Here is a 20,775-nt window from a genome sequence, read left to right as displayed (position 1 = left end):
AATAAATATACACCAAGGCCCAGAAATATTTCGTTTCATGTGTTATTCAACATATTTATTAATAAAGTTCCAGGAAAATATTCTGCCTATCCATGAAATGTGGCTCAAAATACAAATAGGGGACAGGTGCTTCTTATAGTAGATTTAGTACATTAGCATAATGTTAATTGATGACTAGCGTTTTTTGTTTTATTTGAATGCCAACAATAGGCTAAGTTTCTTGGTCCTGTAGTGCCTTTGAGAAGCGTTTTAGTATTAATTTTTAAAAGGTACTCGATTACGGTTTTGTGGTTACATTGATTATATGTTAGTAAGGGCCCAACTACTTATCTCGCATCCCCCCTCCCCAACACACAATAAACACTTAGCCTAAAGTATATTTTTTTAGTTAACGGAAGTAAACTGGTTGTAATACAAAAATGTACCTTTGCGTCGATTTCTTCATGGTTAACGATTAGCTTTAGTTTTTCTTATATATAACATCGAACGCAATTGGCCTAACTGAATATAATGATATGGATTTTGCGAGCATTTTAAAATTTGCTTTTAAATACTTGTGCAAAAGCATGGTCCATGTGAGGTACAATTTATATAACTTTTAACACTTTGCGTAACTTTTTTTCCTCTCAACAGACTTTATAAAACGCAAGGTGGATTATAAACTTCATATTTATTAAAATCTATATTTTTATATATATTATAAATATCAATTCTAAGCAATTAGATCATATAATAATAATCTTTATTTAACATTGCGTTATAGATTCAAAGATAAGACTTCGTTTTTAATAAGGGAAGATAGTTTCTATTAATTAAAAGTTTATTTTTGGTTGTTAAAATGCCATTTTTATAAAATTTTAGAACTAGCCGTAATAATATATAAAATTTATTGTTGATCCCTTGGGCTTAAACTTTTTGGTTAGATAAACAATTAATTATGTTTTTTGCCTATACTCTTATATAAAGCGCTGGATTTTTGTTAGTATAAATTGTATCGTCTTAATTTTATTTTTTTTTTTTGTAGCCTATAACATTTTTAATTCCACTGTTATTAAAGTTTCAACATAGCTTATAGTGGAGTGGATAATGCGATTTTTTATAATTACAAATTATTTAAATCAAAAGCGTAGGGGAATGGCCAGTAGACGTCATAAATATTGAGGTGACTATAGCAGTCGATTTTTGCTTTCGCAGAGATCTTAATATTCTTAATTTTTGCATCTAATTCGATTTCATCTTTTTTTTTTTTTAACTTGACTTTATATAACACTTGCTTTCACTACGTAGTGTGTATAAAATGATGATTAAAAAGAAAATGAGCCTTAAATGCTTCATGTACATTAAATTAAGTCCGAGATTAGAAGATTGCCAAAAAACAATAATGCTACTTTGTTTATTTGTTGATGATCTTCCGGTACTTTCCGGTGACTTTAGGACTTCTTAGGATCGATTACTTTGGACTCACAGTCCGTGGGATCGATGTCGTGTTCCACGACCAGCGTGTTTTTTGAGATCTTGTCAGCCAAGAGAGTGACGGGATCTGTGGCTGTTTTAGCCACGGATGGTCTGCCAGTTGAACGCCTCCTTATGTTTTCGTCCTGCTGCTCCTTTCTGTGCAAGTCACTCAGCCTAAACGCTTCCAGGAATTCATTCAAGTCCACTTTGCCATCTCCATTGAGGTCCATCATTCTGCATTTCTCCAGCATTTCCGCCTTGGAATAGGCACCTGGCATATGAGCCACCAGCAAGTCAATAGCAGTTTCGAACTCGTCTAGGGTAATTTCGCCTGGAAATCATACATATATAACTCTTTTTGGGATTCAGAATCTTGAATTTGTGTTTATGCTTACCCGAATTATCCGCATCAATTATATTAAAAATGGCAACTAAGCTGGCTTTGTTGGCATACAATGCATCCATTACTGACATGCCATCAGCCTCAGCTTCGAGCTAAAAAATCCATCGAATAAATAAATGCCATATGCATAATCATCGTAAAAGTCCTACAAGTACATCTTGCTCTAGTACTATACTTACAATAACATCCGTGTCCAGCAAATCCAATGTCCTATTATAATTAACCTTTTGACTATCCGTTCCTGGGGCCAGCTTATCGCGAAGGAGTCTCCAGGGCAGCCCCAACTTGGTGACATTTTCCATCACCTTACACCATTGCGATATGGATATATAGCCACTATCCTTGGGATCATACTTCCTGAACTCGTCCTCCAACTCATCCCGATGATCGCGCATACGCACCGCCAACTCCTTGAGAGCCGAACTCTCCACAATGCCCATTCGCTGTTTGAAGGATAATCGCTTGGTTTGCGATGCCGCCGATATATACTGAACGAAATGGGGCATCAGCTGGTTATTCAGGCGGATGTAGGCACCCTTGTTGGATCCAATGGCATAGTAGTTCGAGGCCGAAAATATTGTAATTATCTATAAAAGGTTCAAAAAGACATATGAGGAGTGCGCGGCTGATAAGCCTATAAAAGGGCATTTGAATACAGCACAATTCATTCAACCGGCAGATGTTACACGTCTAAACTAACAAACAACCACTATAGTAAAGTTCCTCGACTATAAGATACCCGTTACCTAGTGGACACACAATTTTTCTGGCATATCGACACAAATGATGTGGGCGTGACAGTGTTTGGCGGTTTGTGCTCGTAAGAAGGGCGTGGCCAAAGTTTTCTCGGTACACCGGTGGAAATTGGAAAAAGATGAAAAACCAAAACATTTTTCAAAAGTGTGGGCGTTGTTGTTTGTTGGTCCCTGTACCTTTTAAAGACCTTTTAACGAATCTAGCATACCCCTTCACTCTTCGAGTAACGGGTATCAATACACTTATGGCCGCTTGTAATAATTATTATTCAACCGCAATATTTCCATTATCGACTGATTGACTATGCACGTTAATTGCAATTGCACGACTGACAAGTCAAAGAAAGTGGAGGGGCAAATTTAAGGTTGGTAGCACTAAAAATTGTTCTTACAAATAAACAAAATACCCGTAATTGATTTTAATGAACCCACCTTGTTGTCATGCATAAACTCATGGCCATTGGGCTTGCACTCGTGGGATCGAATGACGTAGCTGAGTCGATGTCTTTGGAGAAAGTTGTCAGTCACATCCGGTCCAAACCATACACCAGCTCCTCTTAAAGTGTTTGGAACACATCCCATGGTGGCCTGCGGGTCACTCCACATAATGTCGAATATCTAAAAGCACACATTATGGCACGTGCTAGATGTGTGTTCTAATAAACTATCTTATCCTGCAATACCTGCTGCCACTCGGTTTTGTCCAGTGGTTCGCCGTCCGTAAGTGGTGGTCGCAAAATGGACACGTACTGAGAATTTCAAAAGGAAGAAAAATAAAACGCATTTCTTTCTAAGCTCGTAAAGTATATTTACCTTGCCCCTGTCAATACTTTTAATTAGATCCAGGCTTGTGCTATCCGAAAAACCTCCATGCACGATTAACACTCTACTATTGAGAACGGAGCCTAAGGGAAGCCATCGGTAGACCTCGTCGATGAAGGCCAGGATTCGCTTGTGATTCCGCTGCGGAGAAAAGGAATTATTTAGTTTTTACTTTTTACATACTGAGAGTTTACATATGCCTATGAGTATGCATTTCTTTTACATATGAAAATACTCTGTATGACACTTACAGGGTACTTGCTTTCCACCTCCCGAATAAATCCGTATCGCGCATTCATGACACTGTCCTCGTGATTTCCCCGGTTGAGGAAAACTGCGTTTGGAAAAGCCAGATAAAGGGAGAGCAGCAAGAGCAGGACCTCTAAGCCCCGTTTGCCCCTGTCCACAAAGTCACCATTGAACACGTAGGGATTGGAAGATGAGGGAAGACCGTTCTGCAAAGCGCGAATAATATATTTTGAATAATTCATTATAATAACGAGAAGACATCCCCACCTTATGCAGCACCACAAGAAGATCGTCCAATTTTCCATGAAGATCCCCACATACCGTGACTTGTTGGGAAACCGCCGTGGACACCGGAGAAATATTGGGCAGCTGCTTTAGCGATTTGGCAGCTTCACGTAGAATTAGAGCCACATACTTGGGATGCAATCGGTTGCCCTGAAACAAAAGAATATGTTCATATGAATATTAAAACTGCTTGTTTAGTTGTTTACTTCTTACCCGTTTCTTGCGGAAGACGTCAATCAATAGATCGATATGATTTTTTCGTATTGGCAACTCAATTTTGGCATTCACAATGTCCCCAAACTCTTCGACGAGATCGTCTTTTTCTTCCAAAACGGAAACTGAAGAGATATGAGATTTTGTCATTAAATATCTCCGTGGGCGTGAATATAATACATTTTTAATATAAATGTGGAGCAAAGCATAACTAATTCTGTAATTCTCATATAACAAACCATGTTTGCTTAATATTATTTAATAAATAGAAGGTTTCAAGAATTTTAACACCTTGCCAGCTCCGTATACTAGCGATTATTAGGGGGATTAGCAAAACTCACCATGAGCGGATCCTTGGTACTGGTTCTTTCTGCCCGCCGCCTGGGGCATGTGCTTGATGAGGTCATTGAAGAATTTGTATAGCTGTGGGCAAACAGAGGGAATGGAAATAAATTAGCTTTGAGTGGGTCAACAATGCACTTGCGACAAAGTTTCACGGCTGAGTTGATTGCTATCGACTTTTGAAACTCTACAAATGCACTCGACTGACGTCGTCGAGGGTTCATTTTCTTTAACGGCTGTCTTAAGAGGCTCTATGTGGCACCTTCTCCTGTACGTGAAGTTTTTTATATTGCATGTGCACCCCGGGGACTCACCTCAGCCTGGTCCTGTTCGCTGGCGTACTCCAGGTTCTGGAAGATCTGCCAGTTGCAACGCCTCTGCATTTCGCGACGGGCCTGATGCCTGCGATACCATTTCTGGATGAAGATTGCCGCTCTGATAGCTGTAAAGAATATGTTTTGTGGAAGTTTAGGACTCCAATTGAGGACCAATAAGCCTTCTCATGGGGGTCTAAAATTTCGAGGGCGCTGTGAGTAATATGCAACATTGCGAAGGACTCTTTTCATGGCCAATAGAGCTGGTGCATTAAAATGTTTTTCGGATGCCAAGATTTCCCCTTTGACATTTTCGCCTCGGTCGCTTATTACTCACAGCATACGCAGTACACTTAGCGGAATACACATTTTAATCAGGGGAATTTTAATCGGACTGGAGTTTGAGGCTGGGTGACTTGGGGATGCGAAATGATTACTCCCACAAAGTACTTGCCGTTCTCATCCATTTTGATGCAAATTTATTCGTCTGCTATTAACACAATGCTGAAAACGTCAAAGACTGTGGCAAGGGGATAGAGGGGCTGATTGGGGTTTTTTGGCTAACAACTGGTTAACATTTACGCAGCTATAATTATTTTTTGGAGCCGCTTTAAAGTCTTTACACACTTGTCTCTAGATCTGGTGGCGTAGGTGGCGCTTTATTCTTTTTCAAATTTATGCAACCCATGAGACGGGGCCTTAATTAACGCTTCGAAATCCGCTGAAAACTGCTAGCCGACCGAAAATATTATATTAACTTAGAGAAGGGGAGTCGATATTAAGCCATTCATTAAATTTTCGCACAGCACAAGGGTCGAATTTAATAGTTAAAGCTACTAATGACTTGAAAGCCATGAACTATATATTTAATAACAAAACAACATTCTAATATGACTCTTTAACCTTTCAGAAAATAATGACTGTCCATTAATGTTTATGGCAATTATTCCTGTAATTTACGTATCACTTGATTTCAATTAAGGCCATTAAACAAAATGAGTTATGGGCATATTACATTTAAATTGGAAATAATTCGTTTTCACGTGCAACACATTTAATTGAATCTGTTATAAAATCTATTAATTTATTAAGCGGTTATTGATTTCCCATTTGAAAGGCATTTAATTATGAGTAATTAGTAGACTGGCTGCGCAGAATTTAAACTTTCAACCACGAATTTGGCTCATATATTTATGTATTTTCCACTACACTAGAAAGATAAACAGACACAGGACTATCGACCACGAGCTGCCTTGGCTGACATTTAACACTTGTCCGTACACACTCGAAACTAATAGACGACCGACTGGAACTGGAACCTAAAACTGCTCATTTCGAACGCAGTGCCCACGACCTGCATGCCGTTTTCTTTGGCCTAAACGTTCTTCTGAAACTTTTCCCGGCCACACTGTGGGCCAAAATGCAGTATTGGCGTACACATTGTACGAAGCTTTTCAATTGGAAAGCTCGACCTATACAGATGAAATTTCTTGTGGACTAACTAAAACTTACAAAAAACGCTGTTTTTCGAAAAATATTGAACAAGTACAGGGAAGCAGTTTGTTATGTTCTGCAAGTAAAACTAAGAAATAAAAGTTAAAACTGTTCTTTGTTTAGAATTTAATCCAGTTTTCTATCCTTGCTACGTATGTTTTTACATAGTTAGTATTCAGTTGCGCAGTTAGGATATGTCTTTAAAAATTAGTTTGTCATGAACCTATCTCCTGATTTTGCCGGGAACTTCCTCCTTACTTTCTACTGTGCTCCCCAATTACCCAAAAGAGCCAGTGGTCTGGGGTGGAGGCGACCTTTCCCATTTCCAATTTGCGTCCAAGTCCGCGTGTTTGCGGCTTAATTTCTGGCTGCGTGACTGGCTGAGTCTGCCCTGTGTTTATAAATGTATACATATATAAGGAATATATGGGCTTATAGCCGTGTTTTCGCTAATAGCCAGTCGTCCGGCCAAGGCATCTGTATGAGGTTTCTTTTGTTTGGTATTTTCTTGGCTGTGTCCTGTTTCAGACTGTTTAGATCCACCTGAGCCATTTGTATAGCAAATTGGAACAATAAATAAAAGTTAGCGCAAGCGCCGGAACTCAACTGCCTGTGGTTGTGCCATTTAAAAGCAGCTAAGTGTTTCGAAAAGTCGGCAAAGGCCAAATGCAACTGCAGTACAAGGTCCCCAAAAGTCTTTACTTAGTAGTAGAGGGTATTTCCGTAGTAAACAAGGTAATAAAGTTGCGCTTAACCCACTTATTATGTATTCCGGTCACTTGGTAATTGGAAACATTGTGCATCATTGTGTCCACGTACATGTTGAGATGCAGAAAGATTGGCCAACTATTTAAGATTCCCGTTCTCGTGCTTCTTTAATTTTTATAGAGCTAAAGAGCATTAAGTCTCTTGAATACAACTCAGCAGAACTGAAATTTTGTTTTACCTTAAGTATGCTATTCATTGCATGGCGTTACACATTTCACTTAAACAATCCGCGGCGATTGAGTTGTGTATATGTATGTATAAAAGCCGTCATGACCAACACTATGATGCCTTGAAGACTAGATGAGAAATATCACGAATTCTGTTAGGCAGTTCATATTTTTTGTGCCTTGAAGAATATCTCTCCGAATATTATTATACGTCTCATTTGAGTAAAGGGTACTAAACGCAAGGGGTATTTACCCAAGGCAGTTTTTACCGTGAGAAGCCAGAGCCATTTTAACTGGATTAGGCTGGTAGCAATCGTATGTTTTATTGCCCGTTTTGCACAAATCCCCATTAACTGAAACTAGCGAATGAAGATTATAGGTACACAGAGCGAAAAAAAGACGTAGACTTAAAAGGGTAGCCCATTTTTGCGTTCTGAGCAAGACTTTCAATGAAGGTCAAAAATAATTGTTAGCTTAAATATTATTTGGGTAATGGATCAAGGAAATGCATAACTTTTATAAATAAATAATTAAATTACTGAAAGGACTTAAACAAATTTGATTACTACTGAAACTATAAAATCTAAAAGGCAGTATAAGGATCTTTAGGTTGGATGACCCATAGTTATCCCGTACCCAATGGATCTCTAGCCCCTACAATACTCCCAGGGCTCGTATCCAGGTTTACCCATCCGGCTGGCCAAGATTAGGTGGTACTCACTCTTTTCGGCCCGGGAGGCGCTCATGCCCCGGAGCGGCTTGCGGAAGTGCTTGCACCAACCTCGCCGCTGGAAGAGCTGCAGCAGACTGGAGGCCCTGGTGCTCGTCTGCGCGGCGGATGACTGCGGCTGTCCATTGGGGCCCAGTGTCTGCATGCTGGCGCCCACGCGCTCTATTTCCGACGAGCGGCACGAGGAGGCGTCTTCCACGGAGGAGCTGCGCCGCTTCCCGTCGTCGTCGGTGCGCAGGCACACGCAGCTGCGTAGCATTGCGGCGATTTGGTAACCCAAGACGTGACCCCAGTACCTCCTCTTCCTGCTCTTCCTCCTCCAGCTCCTTCTTTGCCCACTTGCTACCTCACTGGGATTCACACATGGGCGTAGTGGGCGTGGGTGGGGGTGCGGGTGCGGGCGTGGGGCCAAGAGGTCCGCCTTATGTCACTCGCCTGACAAGGTAATATAATTTGCCCGCCCGGCAGCTCATGGGCCGGCGCCTTGTTCGTCCTTCAGATGGCTGTCAGCTGGTGAATGAGAGATGGTAGAGATGGTGTGGAGGGCCTCGGGTTCTCGAGGGGGCTTAAGGGGTCTTCAGGGGTCCAAGTTGTCTGACGGCTAGTCACTAGTCACACGTCTCCAGTTCCCCTAATGCAAATTGATTTTATTTTCGCGTAATTTATTCATTTCACTGCTGCTGATTGCGTTCCTCATATTTCAATTGTGCAAATCCACGTCTTGAATTGCTCTCTCTTGGCTGCAAGTAAATGGTGAAGAAATATGCGTTAAAAGTGATTTAAATATTGTCGCCGTTAACATTAGGCTAAGATGAAGTTTATTCGTAGCAGCAAAAACTCTGCACAGACACTACGGCTTACTTAACCCATATTATTGTAATTATTATTATTTTTATACCCGTTACTCGTAGAGTAAAAGGGTATACTAGATTCGTTGAAAAGTATGTAACAGGCAGAAGAAAGCGCTTCCGACCATATAGAGTATATATATTCTTGATCAGGATCAATAGCCGAGTCGATCTGGCCATGTCCGTCTGTCCGTCCGTCTGTCCGTCTGTCCGTCTGTCTGTCCGTCTGTCTGTCCGTCTGTCTGTCCGTCTGTCTGTCCGTCTGTCCGTCCGTATGAACGTCGAGATCTCAGGAACTATAGAAGGTAGAAAGTTGAGAGAAAGCATACAGACTCCAGAGATATAGACGCAGCGCAAGTTTGTCGATTCATGTTGCCACGCCCACTCTAACGCCCACAAACCGTCCAAAACTGCCACGCCTACACTTTTGAAAAATGTTTAGATATTTTTTCATGTTCTTATTAGTATTGCAATTTTGTATCGATCTGCAGAAAAACTTGTTGCCACGCCCACCCTAACGCCCACAAAACGGCCAAAACTGCCACGCCCACATTTTTGAAAAATGTTTTAATATTTTTTCATTTTTGTATTAGTCTTGAAAATTTTTATCGATTTGCTAAAAAACTTTTTGCCACGCCCACTCTAACGCCCACAAACCGTCAAAAACTGTCAGTGATGAAGACTCTTCTTCACACTTCCACTAGCTGAGTAACGGGTATCAGATAGTCGGGGAACTCGACTATAGCGTTCTCTCTTGTTTTTTGCTTGGGCCATTAAGTGTTGTCATTGCGGTGGACATGTATGCTACAATTTCACATGCGATTCTCGGTTAAAGACAGAGAGCAATTAGGAACTCTGGGATTCCAACCCATTCCGTCCTTTATGTATGTTAAGTGCAAATATTGCAAAGTAATGAAAAAATATAGTTAATGCGGCCGAAGAATACCAGAGAACACTATTTAGATTTTGTAGGTCTTCCCTGAAATCCTGTGCTTTTTTGTTTTATGGCACAGCACAAATGGATATCCCATAACCGCATAACAATATGCAAATTAAATCGCCCAGGGCGAGTGGAAGAAGGGTAATGCATGCATAGGTGATTACTAGTAAGAGCCACATAAACATATTTAGACGGGACCGATGTTGTGCACGGAACCAATGGACTCCTGCAGGCGAAGGATGGCTTCTCTGGCCAGGACAAATCGCCACGGTTGTCCAGCATTCATGTATCCTTTTTGCGGGGCAGTGTGTGTCTGTGTGGAACCGTTCAACCGATACGCGACCACTATATAGTAGGGTGTGGTAAGGCTACAAGAAGGGTTGTCCTTTGTGGCTGACAGCTCCTGTGAAGCGAGAGTTCTCTTGAGTGGCTGCAGACAAACAAACCAATTTTCACCAATTGAGCCATAAAGCCACACAGACTGCCACACTCGCAGACAGCCCCAACACACCAACACCAGATCCACCGGGTGTGAAATTAAAATGCTAACCTGTAGCCGCTCAAGGACCAGAAAGCCATCCGCTCGCTGCGGAGTCCTAAATATAAAGGCACCGTGAAAGGCGATATTGATTAATCGCTGGAAGCATTCTGCCAAAAGCTATAGCATATATGCCATGGCCGGAAATTTACTATGCTTGCCACAAAGGCTACTTTTCATTTGCCACCTTACCCGCACTAGCCCATATTTTCCGGTGAGTCCTCGTTGATGTCTCAATATTTTTGCGGGCCATGAAAGTACTATGTTTCGGTACATTAAATGCTATCATCGTAATGCAATATTGGATCAAAATGTAATTTACTTTAAGGCCTAGATATTTGAAAACGGACGAGCTGAACCAATAATAGTAATCATAGACTCCCACAGTGTCTCAAATATTAAATAATTTTATTTATTTTATATGTGGTATTTTATATGACATTTATGCGATTTGTATATGCCTCACAAATAAATATACACTTTATTTGTGTTTATGTACCATTAAAGATAGAAATGTTTGGCGTATCGCTTGAATAATAAAAACTTGTAGATTGATTGCCAAGTTAGCAAGTCTTTGAACTGTAATGCCCATGCAAATTTCAATTACAACATTCTGTACTCGAAGATTGAGAACTCTTAACTGCCAACAACCGACAGGGAAATTGGCTCCTCACCTTTCGCCAGGTGAAATGCTTTTCGAATGAAATACTAAAGAAAGACCAATACTGTGGCTGTGCTTTTTGCACTTTGTCCCAATGGCACTTTCCGCGAGAAAATTTCGTTAGGAAAAAGTGAGAAAATGTAAATGTAGCGGGAAAGGCAGCCCCGAGGCTTTTATCGAAACCAAATTTGCCTAAATTGAAAATGACTCACAGCTTAAATGGCTTAAATTCTTTAAGGATTTTCGGTCACTTGGTGTAACTTATGAATTTAATGCGGCAAGACCCAACGTAATAAATCACATTTTTGGCGGAGGCTGGGATTTGAAGCACAAGACCAGAAACAATAAATACACTTTGGTTATGGGCTGGAAAAAGTTGACATAAATTGGCTCAAAACTCTTAAGAAAATTATCCTCATTTCCATTAGTCCCATTTGTATACAAATTCGGTAACAAACTTGGCAAACATATTGCTATGAAAATTCAAATCTAGGGGAAAGTATTCAATTATGCCTATTTGGTATCTTCCGTGATTTCAAAGCAGTTAATTGGGAACCCGATTACCGTGTGGAACTTTTAAATTCAATTTAACAATCAATTTAACCATTTAAGCCAAATGTTTGTGAGAATTTACAGCACATTTATGATGTAAACCTTCATTAACATTAAATGCATTACAAATTTTTTAATGTTTTTTCTGCATTAAAATTTGAACTTTCTGTATTAAAATTGAAACTTTCAGTGGAAATATAGGTAGGACCAGGATTGGCAACATTGAAATAGAATTATCTTCCTTTATCCTGAACAAAAACATTCATTTTGGCACCTGAAGCAGCAGATATAACCCAATTAATGCAGTTGGCAGTGACGAAAAAGGTTTTAGGCCAACTTGATCGATTCGTAGCCCACATTTAGGGCCAAAGGCCAACTCTATTTATTTCAATTACCGCAGCCTAGTGGCCAATTTCCGCCTTCCGTTCGGCCAGTCGAAGTCCGGATGTGTTGGGTCAAGACTCCAAGATAATGAGATTATCCGCCAGCACATTTACAGACGTGAATGCGTTATTTGTCCATTAATCCCATGGCAAAGAGCAGGAAACGGACACTGGCCGTAATGGGTCCTGCCAAGTCATCGAGCTTTTCCCGACACCACCCACCGCCCACTTTCCAGCATTTTCAGCAAGTGTGTGCGTGTGTGTGGGGCGATCAAAAAATGATTGTTGCCCCGACTCAATTACGATAAATTGCACGTCAGCCTGTGTGACAATCAGCAAATTTGCCCGCATTTCGGTTCAGTTCCGCAAACATCGCTCATGGGAGCCCGGCAGCAATTAAGTTAGTATTTACTGAAGATAATGTTTCAAGTCGGAGTCGGTGGCTGCTTAAATGTCCGGGCAAACAGCCATTTGTTTGATATCCAACATTTGAGGGGGGTGGAACCCAAAACATTGGAGCCGAAAGATAAGCCATTTCGATTGCCCTTTGTTTTCCCAAAAGGGAATGTGAATATTTATTTTGTTATTATTTTAAGTATACGAGTTCACGCGTGTATTTAATTATCAATTAAGTTGAACAATAAATATCTCAACATTCATAATCTGTTTCATTCTACCGTGATTGCATTGCGTGTAATATTTGTTTTTTTTTCCCCTAAAACGATTATATTAAATTCGTCGTTGTTTGGAACGCACTTAAGTCAGTACAGTTTTAAATAACTGTCAGTTTCAACATTTTTTATTGATTATATAAGCTCCCAAATTAATTTATAGCCATCAAATATGACCAAAAACTCCATCCGGTTTCATTAGATAAAAGCTTTAAAAGCGGTTTGCATTAGTGCCAATTTCGCAGTGTGTTGCTAATTTGATTTCATTCCTTTCGCTACAAATTGTTGAGCAATTACAGGGACTCGGGACTTACAAGGTCAGTCATGAAATTTATTCACTCAAATTCTTCGACAGGTAATTAAGTTTGCCTACGCTTTTAATTAAGTTGCGCTAGTCAATTTGTAAGAGAGCACGTAGTAGTATACGGTAACAGGTAGGGATCCGATGGACCTGCAAGGATCTATTGGCGCTTCACGCGCTGCCCATAAAGGTGTTGCGTTCAATTTTGCAGTTTTACTACCCGAAATCTCCTTTGGGGAAGCCAATTAACAGGCGGCAGTTTTAACGACTTTGGAATGATGTCAGCTCGGATGGTGGTGCTGATGCTCGTCATCGTTAAGGACCGATTTGTTCTTTTATTTATAAACCAAATTGGGAATTAACGCAGATTGAGCGTTGGGCGCCAACACCTACAGCCATATGGTCCAAAATTCCTAGCCAGCTGTGAGAAACATGATTTATTCACCCCAAGTACACTTGAAAAAGGCGCCCAAAAATGCGCCCTATAGAATTTGCCATAAAACCAAAAATGGTTTAAGACTTTGAGAAAGAGTGTATTTTAAATATGTATGAACTTGATTGCATCGTTTATGGGGCAATCGTGGAGTGGGGTTCTGAAATAAAGCTTTTATATTCCTTTCTACACGATGACCATGCAATTTGGAAATGATTTCAGGAAAATGTAATATTTCAAGAGCTGTAAAACGGGGTTGAACCGGGAAACGTTTATGGTTTTCGTGCTAGTAGGTGCAAATGTTTTTGAGGAATGGCAAGTCTAGAGCTTTTCCCCCAGTGCAGTGCTACAACTGTGAGCCAACTCTGCGACTTAATTGCCATGGAAATGTATCCGAATACCGACCTGATGCCGTCGTTTTGGTTAACAAATCAGGCGTGAAAATGACGGCACCTTGGCTTCCTGGGGGCTGGGAGCTTAACTGCTTAATTTAATCGATTTTCGTTAAGAGTTTTAAATTTCTTATCTTGTTTGGGTAAACGCATTTAACGACGGTTACTCATCAAGAATGATTGGTTTAAGTTCCTCCCGATGTTCCCTTAATACCCATACCCATATGCTCTTAGGTTTGATGGAAGTAATTGGATTAAAAGTATTTTTCAAAGTTCCTTTAATCCCAAGCCTTTCATATTGACTTAAAAGTCAATTAAAGCTTAAATTAAAAGGACTAAGCTTACGTGGTTTTTAAGGTGTGCCTAAAATTTTAAAGCTTTCTTGAATATTTGAAATGAATAATTTCAAATGAATTACACCAACATATATATTTCTTTAAACAGCTCTATCAATCATCATTTCATTAAATAATACAATACAGACGTATCTAAAGTAATAAAGAATAACTACAATATATCGTGGTAGTACATAAATCATTTATCATTTTTAAATTTCCGTTCTCAGCATTTTTAATTATTTCCCAATTTATCTGTACTTAAGTATGTAATTCCCAAAGCATCTTGGTTAATAGCCTTAAGTTAATTGCTTTTTGGTTTTAGTCCGATTTCCGTCCACTGGCAACGAAACTTTCGCACACTCGACTTAATTCGAGCCAACATTGTGGACTTTGGGGAGAATCCTACCGCAACTTTCTACCCAATTTAAATGACTCTAAATTGGCATTTCGTGCTGAGAAAACACCAGAAACAAGAACTTCAAGGAGCTGCTCTTTACGAGTTTTTTGGTGACCGTGGACAACTGGGGACACGGAAACGGAAAAGCCATAACAAAAAAAATTTAATCGGAAGTGGTGAGAATTTTTGGGGCTGCTGGCGTGTTAGCTCCCAAAAAGAAGCCGCCGGGAATTCGTGCGAAAAAAAAAAATAAACTCAACCGAACTGTAAGAAAAATAAACGAAATCACGAATATAAGCAAGTTAATACAGAGGAAACAAAGAGCGAAAGGAAAAAGGCCCGAATCAAATGCCAAACGTCATCGAGATTTGTTGCCTGTGAGGCACATAAAACTCATTCCCATTCAGGCACTTTTACAACCTTTGGGAGGAGGGCGGTTGCTAATCCTCCGGCCGTCTGCCATCAATTGGCCCAAATCCGAGTGGGCAGGTTGCCCAAATTATGAATGTGGTACAAGAAAGCGGGCACAAGGTAAAGGACCTAATAAATTCCAGCTCGGAGTCAATCCCCCATTCAATTCATACGTGTCCGTGCGTTTGTTTTTATGAACACCTCCATGTTTCGGGGTTATTATTGTATCATAACCAATTGCGTTTAATTTAATTTTCAAAAACTATAGTTTCAAAAAATTGATTTGCCGGTACAGAGTCAACAACATTATTAGACACTAAAAGTATTTCTCCGAAATTTCATCACCTTTACGTAGCCCAGTGCTTTTAATTTACATTTTCCCCTAGTTTGTGTTGCTAAGTCTTTTGTTATTGCTTTTTCTTGTTTGTTTTAAAAACACTGCACTTGTGCGTCCTCAATTTCAAAAAAAATTTGCCACCTCCAAAGGGGAAAAAAAATATATACTTGGATTTGAGCAGAATACTGGTCGTATACGTAATAAACATACGAACAGCAAATGGATAAGTGGACTAGGCAAATATTGCACTTTCTCAAGTTAAACACAAAATACCATAACTAATTCATAGGCAAACACCTCTGGATTGTAATGGAATTGTTTATATATTATTAATTGGCTGCTTGTCTTATTTCATTGTGTGCTAGCTGTCGTCCCATTTCGATTTCACTTTGTAGTATTTTTCAACCAGACCACTTTGCCAACAGAAGTTTAAAAATGCTAAGTATATTTTAGACGGACAAAATTGACACTAATATTCTCTAAAAATATTCATGGTGACAATTTATTATTTAGCTTATAACCCCTTTTTGTAGGAGGAAAAAGCTATGTACATAACTTAGAAAAACTGGACAAATAGCTTCATAGAAACATGAACTCTCCTCTCAGCGGATTTTGCCCCATTTTAATTTATTAAACACAGCTTTTGTTTTTCGGTGTACACTTGATAGCTGTACTATTTGTATATGTGTGTATGAATCGTATGAAAATGCATGTTTTTTCGCATATATGTACATATCTACATGTGTGAGTATACTTTTGAGTGTTTCGACGCGCCGGTCGATTTGTAGTTTTTTTGCTGATCCGATTTAATGCACGGAATTTGTTAGTAATTTAGCAAACCGACACGCACTAACTGGAAGAGCGCGAATAAAAAAGACATTAAGTTGAAAAGTTCTGTCGGCACTAAGGATGCGACCATTCCGCTTGGGCGGCACAAATGGCCGTAGCACGAAGGCGTGAGCGTAAACAAACACAGAAAAGTGGTCGGTCCAAAAGGGAGATAAACAGCGATGACAATAAGATATGTACATATGTACATACATGCATGCATATACAAATGTGTATATGTCATATAGAAGGCGGCAAAAGGCATTAAATGAAGCCACACACAAAATTCTCGCGGTGACAGATATAACCAGAAGCACACACAAGACAGGGGAAAGGGGGCGCCAAAGGCATATGCTGCTTTTGGTTCGGAAATAGCGCGTTCTGTGCGGAGAGCATTACGTATACGTACTGGTGTACGGGTACGGATCTTTGGGAGCGCGACGCTTCGCTACTCGGGCGTCCGGGGCGCGTGGAATACCGTTACAAACTGAACGCAGGCGACAAGCTCGGAAATCCTTTTTGGCCTCCGCTGCTGCCTCAGTCGCCGCGAAAGTCGCTGCCGCTGCCTCAGCAGGCGTCGCCGCCAACCTCTCACTCTCTCCCACTCTCACCATATTCGCGGCCATGCTGCCCAAAAGCAAAACAAAGAGCGATGGCCGCATCAGCTGATTGTCCCGTTTCATTGCCATTCCCGTACATTTTGCGGCGGAGGCTGCGCGCGGCTCTTTCGCTCTCTTCCACCCATTTCACCTACACTGGAAAAAACACCGCTTGGCCTATTTCTGAAATGGTTTTCGGATATTCAGTTTGGACCATAAATATAAAACCAAATGTAGTAGCAATTCCAAACATAAAATAAAAACCTGTATAAACATATTATTAACATCGATTCTACATATGTGAGAGAAACTAAACTTTTAGTACTGTTTTTCTTTCTGTGCAGCCCAGAGAGCGAGCATAGCAGCGATGCTAATCCAAAGATACCAAGTTTGATAACGTCCTCGTGTTTGCATTTCGAATTTATGATATCTTTCAGTTAAAACTTCAACCAGACGTGCCGCTGGTGCTGGATGGTTAGGAAAGAAGAAGTAATGCTAAATAGGGAAATCAACAAAAAGCCATTAGGCCACACTTTTTTCAGATTTCTTCTTGAACTGAACAAAGTATTAACTTTTTTTGTCACTCGATGATATTAGAACTTTTTAAATGGTCAAAAATATATGAGAAATACATTAAAAAATGTTGGAAAAAGGTTTACTAATTATAAATATTAAAACGATAAAGTTTTAAATCACGATAAAAGAATAGGTAAAGTCTACTTATTTAAAAAAAAACAGGATTCATAATTAACTCTTCATAAGAATTATATGTAATAACCTGTTGGAAGCAACAGCAGCCGAAATATTTTTATTTCCTGTTCTCTGATTTTTCGCAATATTCCGCCGAGAATTTCTGGCCCCTGAGTGCAAAAAGATAAAAGAATCGAGGGTTACAACCAACAAGTACGCTATGTGACTTGGTATTCTGTTGATATGTTCTAATATCGTTTTCACATAACCCAGAGCTTTGTTATGGTTCCTTTCTTGAGTATTGATTATTTGGTCGGTTCCATGGCCTTTAGGGGTATCGTATATGTGTACGGTCAGTCCAAGTGCCGCCAAGCCTTCCGTTGGCCACTCAGTGTGATTTTGGGGCTCCGGCCTCGAGGGGATTTTGTAGCTGAAACTCACGAAACCCCGAAAATTAGGTCTGCCCTTTCTCCTTCACGGTGACCCGATTTTGGTGTTTTCGACGGTCGGAGCTTTAACTTTAATGGCAATTAGGGCCCAGAGCGGGTAACCTGCTATTAGTGATTACGAAATGTTCGGTCCCACTTCAAATTTAGTTAGCAGAGGTGCGTGCGACACAACTTTCCGTTGCAGTTGGTAAACTTTGTCTGCATTTCATGAATACAAACAAGCCAGGCCAGATGAAGATACACAGCCATTCAGATACTAATCCCCCAGGGACTGGGAACTCTACATGCCTTCGATAGACGTCGATTCCGAAAGGATTTTAGCTAGTGGAATAGTTCAGATAATTCGTGTATAGTAAGTAAATGTAAGTAGTAAATTTAAATTTGCGAAATACCCTTACATCAGCTTATTATTTTCTCTTCGTGTTCGATTGCAACTCACATTACTCTTCCAGCTAGCTTTTCCCCCTTTATATCGAAATCCGCAGGACACGTTTCAATACAGCCTGCAGACAAAAGTGCATGGAGGTTAGTACGGAGCATTCGGGAATTTCCGATAGGTCGAGTGTCCTCGCCGCTGTTCTTATTGCCATCCTTATCCGGTTCCGCGCAGTGTTTTGCATATTCCAGTGCTAATGGCCGGCTGGCCGCACGCCACTCTCACCTGAATGAGCTGGTTGGTCAGGTGGGAGCTCCTTCGTGCTGGCATGCCATTGAAGAACATCCCATAAACATTTTGCTCAGCCCGGTATTTAAAATGGCTGCATGCGAATTTTTTGCCAACACAACATCAAAGTTCAAAAGTGGCTAACTAATTAATTTAATGTGTAGCGCAGCAATATTACTTGCAAGGTCATTTAATTACTGTGGTACAGATTAGATTCCATATACCAAATACCCTGTTTTCAATTTTCGATCAGTATAATACTTATTTTTTTTTTTTTGGGAAGGAATAATAGGTTTTAAATTCTTGTTTTTGTCAGAAAGTATCATGTACTTTCCCGATGTGGAGCACTCGCGCGTCGGTCTCCGGTGGACACCTGTGCATGCTAAGAGTCTCACCTGACAATCTTCCGTTTGTCAACTCAATTAGTGCAAGTGAACACTCTTCCTTAATGGGTACTAATTAAAAACATTTTAACTACCTTTGCGGGCGAATAAAAAGAAGCGTCTGAAACGTTTATGTAATCCTTTCCGAAAAACTATGGTTTTTCTTACCCCCTTAGGTTAGCATGAGCATTTAAGATCTAGATTAGTTCTGCTTAAAAGTGCTACATATTGATTTTAATTTTACTACATTTTTATTCGGATCACGTCAAATTTACTTTAAACACTTTAAAAGTTGTCAATATAGCTAACACTGTAATAGTATATTACATATGTAGGTCGTTAAGGCCCAGAGACGCGTTCGGATCTTCTTCTGGGAACGTGTCAAAATCAATGATGATACTTTTTTTTTGGGGAATGTGTCGCTTATACTCCACGCCCACTGCATCCAGCATTCGCTTGGATGCACGATATGTGGACTTATCCGCATACTTGTCGGACAAATAAAGCACCTGAGAAATCCCCACCTGGAATACAAATTGGTAAACCGAATATGTATATAATTGTATAATGTATATATATTCTTGATCACAAATAATAACCGAGTCGATCTGGCTATGTCTGTCTGTCCGTCTTGACATATTAGAAGTTTTTTAAATATCCATGGGTATACCAACAAAAATTTTCCACACCCATTTAAACTGTCATTCCTCGCTTTTGAAAACTTTTTTATTTTTTTTATTTTATAATTTGTTGCCAGAAAAATTTTGAACCTATTCGTTTGCACTTTCACTAGCTGAGTAATAGGTATCTGACAGCCGAGAAACTGGACTATGCGTTCTCTCTTTTATTATAAAATTTTGTTTTGTTTACAAATATTTACGTTTACATTATATTAAGTGATTTCGGTGAGAAGAGAGAAGGCGAGTCGAGCTAGGTCCGTCTGTCTGTCCTTTCGTTTCCACCAAAACTTCAATTCAAAGAATAGAAAAGAAATCCCTTCCATTTTTTTGCCGAAGAAGTCTTTTTTTTGTGCTTTTCATATGTTCGAATTTTAATTTCATACCAATATATAGAGCATACCTGTATGATGAGCTTGGCACATTCATTGCAGGGAAATAGTGTAGTATACAGACGCGTTCCTGTCAAACTCATGCCATTGGTGTTCAAGATTGCATTGGCCTCCGCGTGGACCACGTACATTTTCTTGTCTTCCAGGGGATCAAAGTCCTGCGCGCCTTTCTTAGCCTTTGACCATGGAAACACGTCATCACTGCAGTTTCGTGGGAACCCATTGTATCCAATGGCCACTATCCGATTCTGTGAATCTACGATGCAGGCGCCCACTTGGGTGACGGGATCTTTGCTGCGTTTAGCAGATAGCAGGGAGGTGGCCATAAAGTAGTCATCCCAATGCAGATAGTCCTTTCTTTTGTGGTTCTCAGGTGACTTTGTCATATGAGATTTCAGATCTTGAGCCATTTCTGCAAAACGAGTAGAAAGCATTTTTAATCGATAGAAAAAAATTAAATAATTTTTCTTATATCCACATTTAATTATTATAATTTGTTTCTTTATGCGTAGTTCGCATTTCATAATAATCATTTTAATTAATGCAAAAATCATACACATACATACATACATACATAATTCCATTGATATTTCCAACACAAATATATGATGAAAATAAGTTGTATGCATTGTGTTTAACTATAGATAAGGACAGGCCCGCGACAGGGAATACGGCCCGGGGGAAACACCCCCCCCCCCCCTGTCACCGGCCCTGCATATAAGTTATGTTTCCGTCAAAAATCCGGGCCCCCCTCAGAAGTCCTCCGGGCCCCCCTCAGAAGTCCGGGCCCGTGGGGAAACACCCCGCCCCCCCTGTCGCCGGGCCTGGATAAGGACAATAATGCATTGTACAAATTGGGTTGATAATGAGTTTGAGAATGTTATAAATGTTATG

The 20,775-nt window shown here is 40.1% G+C and overlaps 2 protein-coding genes across 4 annotated transcripts; both read right to left on the bottom strand.

Annotated features, from left to right (window-relative positions):
• Nucleotides 1–800: 800 nt before the first annotated feature.
• Nucleotides 801–20,020, bottom strand: LOC122618280 (serine/threonine-protein phosphatase rdgC). Of its 3 annotated transcripts, none has more exons than XM_043794607.1 (13): nucleotides 19,893–20,020; nucleotides 7,989–8,737; nucleotides 4,839–4,966; nucleotides 4,524–4,605; nucleotides 4,183–4,307; nucleotides 3,952–4,119; nucleotides 3,687–3,890; nucleotides 3,427–3,576; nucleotides 3,297–3,362; nucleotides 3,046–3,231; nucleotides 2,038–2,445; nucleotides 1,851–1,950; nucleotides 802–1,786 (listed from the first exon to the last, which is right to left on the bottom strand). In XM_043794607.1, exons 2-13 carry the CDS (start codon nucleotides 8,254–8,256, stop codon nucleotides 1,431–1,433), a joined length of 2,241 nt encoding a protein of 746 aa, XP_043650542.1. In that variant the 5' UTR covers nucleotides 8,257–8,737; nucleotides 19,893–20,020; the 3' UTR covers nucleotides 802–1,430. The 3 variants fall into 3 exon arrangements, with proteins under 3 accessions (XP_043650544.1, XP_043650542.1, XP_043650543.1); XM_043794608.1 differs by lacking the exon at nucleotides 19,893–20,020 and adding an exon at nucleotides 16,437–16,497; XM_043794609.1 differs by lacking the exons at nucleotides 7,989–8,737; nucleotides 19,893–20,020 and adding an exon at nucleotides 5,466–5,526 and having other exon boundaries at nucleotides 801–1,786.
• Nucleotides 19,136–20,291, bottom strand: LOC122616858 (probable deoxycytidylate deaminase). Its single transcript, XM_043792433.1, has 2 exons — nucleotides 19,893–20,291; nucleotides 19,136–19,336 (listed from the first exon to the last, which is right to left on the bottom strand). The coding sequence occupies exons 1-2, from the start codon at nucleotides 20,289–20,291 to the stop codon at nucleotides 19,136–19,138; spliced, it is 600 nt and encodes a 199-aa protein (XP_043648368.1).
• Nucleotides 20,292–20,775: the final 484 nt, after the last annotated feature.

This window comes from Drosophila teissieri, chromosome 3L, assembly GCF_016746235.2.
Source record: "Drosophila teissieri strain GT53w chromosome 3L, Prin_Dtei_1.1, whole genome shotgun sequence".
Lineage (NCBI taxonomy): Eukaryota > Metazoa > Arthropoda > Insecta > Diptera > Drosophilidae > Drosophila > Drosophila teissieri.
Note: the sequence above shows the minus strand (reverse complement) of the source record. Positions and strands in the feature narration are given on the sequence as shown.

Bases quoted from the DNA above. Each gene is read 5' to 3' on its own strand.
- LOC122618280 (XM_043794607.1), bottom strand. From the start codon at position 8,256: ATGCTACGCAGCTGCGTGTGCCTGCGCACCGACGACGACGGGAAGCGG. The intron at 3,891-3,951 runs GTGGGGATGTCT...CGCGCTTTGCAG, and splicing joins TTCTTGTGGTGCTGCATAAG to AACGGTCTTCCCTCATCTTC. The intron at 3,577-3,686 runs GTAAGTGTCATA...TTTTCTCCGCAG, and splicing joins AGGTGGAAAGCAAGTACCCT to CGGAATCACAAGCGAATCCT.
- LOC122616858 (XM_043792433.1), bottom strand. From the start codon at position 20,291: ATGGCTCAAGATCTGAAATCTCATATGACAAAGTCACCTGAGAACCAC. The intron at 19,337-19,892 runs GTATGCTCTATA...TTTGTATTCCAG, and splicing joins GTGCCAAGCTCATCATACAG to GTGGGGATTTCTCAGGTGCT.